This window comes from Pagrus pagrus (assembly GCF_965226575.1).
Source record: "Pagrus pagrus genome assembly, chromosome: 9".
In the NCBI taxonomy this organism is placed as follows: Eukaryota; Metazoa; Chordata; class Actinopteri; order Spariformes; family Sparidae; genus Pagrus; species Pagrus pagrus.
In genome coordinates, this window is record NC_140193.1 from 18274101 (window position 1) to 18278534 (window position 4434).

The 4434-nt window shown below is 40.3% G+C and overlaps 1 protein-coding gene across 1 annotated transcript; it reads right to left on the reverse strand.

Moving 5' to 3' along the window:
• Nucleotides 1-1363: 1363 nt before the first annotated feature.
• Nucleotides 1364-2907, reverse strand: LOC311262182 (claudin-10-like). Its single transcript, XM_084361418.1, has 5 exons — nt 2659-2907; nt 2403-2564; nt 2234-2315; nt 2023-2130; nt 1364-1915 (listed from the first exon to the last, which is right to left on the reverse strand). Exons 1-5 carry the CDS (start codon nt 2888-2890, stop codon nt 1714-1716), a joined length of 786 nt encoding a protein of 261 aa, XP_084217544.1. The 5' UTR covers nt 2891-2907; the 3' UTR covers nt 1364-1713.
• Nucleotides 2908-4434: the final 1527 nt, after the last annotated feature.

A 4434-nucleotide genomic window follows, 5' to 3' on the forward strand; every position in this document is an offset into this window, starting at 1 on the left:
TCACTCGCCTCTCAGGGTTTCCAATAAACAATACCTGGATCCTGAGTTACCTTAAGTTGACTGACTTCCTGCATGAAGAGTCACCTTGCCCACAATGCTTAGATTGTGAAAATGATCAATAATCTGGGATCCTACATATTTACAGATCATTTTAACTTCACAACGATAAAACAGCATGAATAGTGATTCATATTATTTATTTATTTTCACTAGAAACTCCTGGCGGGCCAAATCAAACTTTACAGTATGATGGGCAGACTACTTTTAGCCACCTGGTGTAGAGCGTCAGTGTTAGTCAGTTATGTCAGTGTGTGTATGTGTGGTTAGAGGTCATATGTACTTAGGCTAGTTATGATGATGGCTTTTATAAGGAAGCAATTAAATTTAATTTCTAAAGCAGTTTAGAAAATAGGTTACTACTGCTCAGTCTGAGCTTTTAAAAAGCAGTTGAGCAAGACACAGTCTATGTGATGTCAGCAGTCTTATCTGTACTACTTTTGCTTCCTATTATGTTTGAAACTGAGGGATGAATTTAAAACATCCACAACCCTACAACCCTGTCCTGGAGACAAGCTTGGTGACAACATCTATGGAGGTGGGAAACATTCATGGTATCCCTCTTGAAAGAGTTGAGAGCCAGAGCCAGCCTTAAGGCTCATTTATGCTCAATGTTAGATACATTGCAAGTTTTCTTACAGATATGGACCAACGGAGCAGAACCTCTGGTGGCCGGAGGGGGCAGTGTGAGTGTGATCAGTGTAGCCAATAGTTCAAGCGAGACATGACCTAAGGACAAGAGGAAGGGTTTCTAAAAAAGGAACTTTACGCGAGTTGGTGAGACGTTTTAAACATCTGTATGATGTTACTTTGCCCGGGCACAAAGACAAACAGTTACTACAGAACAGCTGGGAGGAGATTTGACGATGGCGAATGAGAAGTGGAGGTCCGTGCAAGACCGACTCTGAGTGGCGTCCTCTAGTGGTTGTATCGCTTAATGCTAACATGAAGGACGCATGGAAGTCGGTGGGTGGTGACGGTTATATCGTTTGAAACGGGATTGAGCCTTTACACTAACTTATCTCTCAATGTCGATGTGACAATCTTGTTATTTGCAGTGACTCATCCATTCTTTCTTTTATGAATCAATATCAAAAATGTGTTTAATTGCAATTTTCAAAACACGACAATAATTTGTGTATTCATATAGAGATAGTTATGTCTACATTTCTACATATAGTTATATACAGCAAGAAAATGATGTATCAAAATATATTCAGACAAAATACTAGCATTCAAATAAATGACATGGCTACAACAAACATCTAAAAAGTTCATCAACACATGTTTTGTGCTCTTATAAGTGACATTTTGAATGATTTTATTGCATCATCTTGTCATCATTCAGGTCATGAAACCTTTTATTTTCTGTAAGCAAAGCAAAGTGTGAGAAGTCACTGGAGTTCAACTTGCATATACACAGGAGAAAGTAGATTTGTCACGGATGGAAAAGCACATTTGTGAATAATTAAATTAATGACGGCTGAATTCCATTTCGCTGCTTCAGTATCAGGTTCCTGGTGTTGTGCAAGCTGACTCACTGTTTAGGGCTTACTGGGGCAGCCATCATTCATGTTTTTAGTTACACCTGTGCTTTTCCTACTGTGACGAGTCAAAAGGTGCGGAAACAGAGCATTTTCAACCTTTGAAACGAGGTCACACATATGCATTTGTTGCTGACGTCTTGGTGGAAGAGGTGATCCCGGAGATGCTGCTGACTCTGCTGCCACTGGATGTCCTTGATGATTTTGTGCCCTTGCTGGCCTCACTGTTTGTACTGGCCGAGGATGCAATGCTCTTTTTTGTTGGAACAACAGTGTAGGCGTCAGGAAGCTGGTAGGTGGGGAATCTTTTTGAGCTGTGTGGCACAGGTTCAAGAAAATATATTTTTTCTTTTAGGTGGCTGAGAGGTAAGTAATAGAAATGCTGGGGAAATGAATCAATTATACAGTAACAGTTTTATACCTTGAGTGGAACCCTTCCCTTCCTGCAAAGATACTGTAAATAAGGCCTCCGACAACAAGTAAGGTGGACCCTCCCCAGCCGATGAAGACACCAACACCTATTTCAAACCTGAGAATAAATACGACAAAGATACGTGAATGTACAGTTCTTCCTTCGCAGAATCATCTTGTGTGTGTTAATGCATTAAATAGAGTCATATAATTGTACGTGCTTCTGAGCTTTGAAGAGAGGGTCTTGAAATTCTGCTCTAATTTTGTTTCCATAATAGGAGAAAGAAACCATGGAGCACATTCCTGAAATAACAGGCAAATGTTGATTTTAAAATTCATCATTTTGTGCATTTGCAAAGTGAATTATATCAAAGAAATCTTAGTTATTACCTCCGATAAGGTAGTTCATCCCCCCAGCAAAGGTCACTCTTGCGTTAGCAAGCTCTGATCCCCCAATTTTGGTGCACTTCATTCCCACTAAGACCAGAACGGATCCAAAGAAAGACAGGATAATGGCGATGATGATGAGTGCACGGCACATGTGAATGTCCCCTGTCCAAGAACAGCACAACAGTGTTAAGCACAAATTACAAGATGTCCGTCAAGAAGGCTCTTTGTGCTTTTTGGAGGAATACATTTTACTTACAGTTCAGTGCGAGCATTGATGGAATTCCCTTGCAGTCAGATACTCCAGTTGAATCAGATATACAGTCCTTCCACAGGTTGGAGAAATAGTTTGAAGTGGTCAAGACTATACTGTCCACCTCAGACCAAGTCCAGATCTCTGTGGGCATGGTGGAACAGACCAGTATCCATCCAGATACGCAGACCACAAAGCAGCCAATCTCCATGTACATCACCACAGTCCTGTAACTCATGCCTGCCTCGAAGTCGAGCGTCTAGACAGAGAAAAGGCAAATTGGAGGAATGGCACGACGCTGCTTGTCGATCGCTGTCTGCCCCTAAAGTCTCTCCTCAGGTGAAAACACAGAAGAGCGTGAGCGTTTGTGTACAGCATCACATGTTTTGCCTTGGACTGCGATTCTGTTTGTTGTTGGTATGACACACTCGGGTCTACCAGCATGGGTTCAGTTTTGTGTACCATTCGGCGGCCAAAGAAGCTCTTTGGTACACTGTCAAATCATTCTGTCAAACCATGCTGGAATAACACGAGTCCTCAATTTTTGCAAAAACTTGTGGAGTCCGTGTCAGCACCAGTGCATGTCATTAAAGCAAAAGTGGGACATACCAAATACTAACATATGCTAAAATGAATGTACAGTTTTCAAAGAATGAACTTTTCACTCAACTTGTTAGGATGTACGGAAGCCCTAAAGGGCCATGCATTCATAAATTTTATTTCATTTGTTTTCTTGAGATCTCGAGTTATTATCTCGAAATAACAACTGCCGTTTTCCCGAGATAACGGGGTAATTTTCTTGAGATCTCGAGATAACAAAACTTTGTTTTCCCGAGATAATGATATAATTAATTCAAGATCTCGTTAGCTATGTAGTTAACGATGACATCAGGCTCACTTAGATTGCGCTGCCGATATAGCTGAAGCCTTGCTAACTGCCTTTTTAGATACGCACACTAATGTGTATATTATCTGTAATAGCAAGGCATAATGCTATTTCAGCCTGTGTCAGGCCTTGATTGAAAAGATATGTGACGCAGTGGTCGATATGCTTCTGCTCCTCTGACATTGCTACACTGAATGATGTTTCCTGCAATGACTTAATATACTACACTATCGTTTTGTTTTCTCAAGATCTCGAATGAATTATATCGTTATCTCGGGAAAACAAAGTTTCATTATCTCGAGAAAATTATCCCGTTACCTCGGGAAAATGGCAGTTGTTATTTCGAGATAATAACTTGAGATCTCGAGAAAACAAATGAAATTAACTTGTTATCACGGGAAAACGGAGGACATAAAATGTATGAATGCATGGCCCTTTAGGGCTTCCGTAAATATGATATTATCATTTGTAAAGAAATAATAGCATTACATTTAAAATAAATGCAAAAGAGAAGTATTTTAAATAGTAGTCTCTGACTTTATGACCCTACTGCTTATGAATTTTTGTTTTAAGCTTTGGACTGCAACACAAATGCATCTCTCTCTGAGTTTTTCACCAGTGCTTTTCCTGAGAGACTTAGATCTTGGAGCTGCTGGGTCATCCTGAGTCTGTATAAGATCAATACATCCTGGAATGTTTGCACAGGGACTGTACTGTATGTGCCTCCTCCATTGGCATATACTGCTGGATGGATGTATTCAGTACCTTCCAGGGAAGATTACTTAGCAGACTGTGGCAGCTAAAATAAAAACAGACCCTAAAAAGATGAAACAACATCCTACCAATTCTAGAAATATGGGAGGGCCGATGTCATACCATGATACAATGTTGATTTT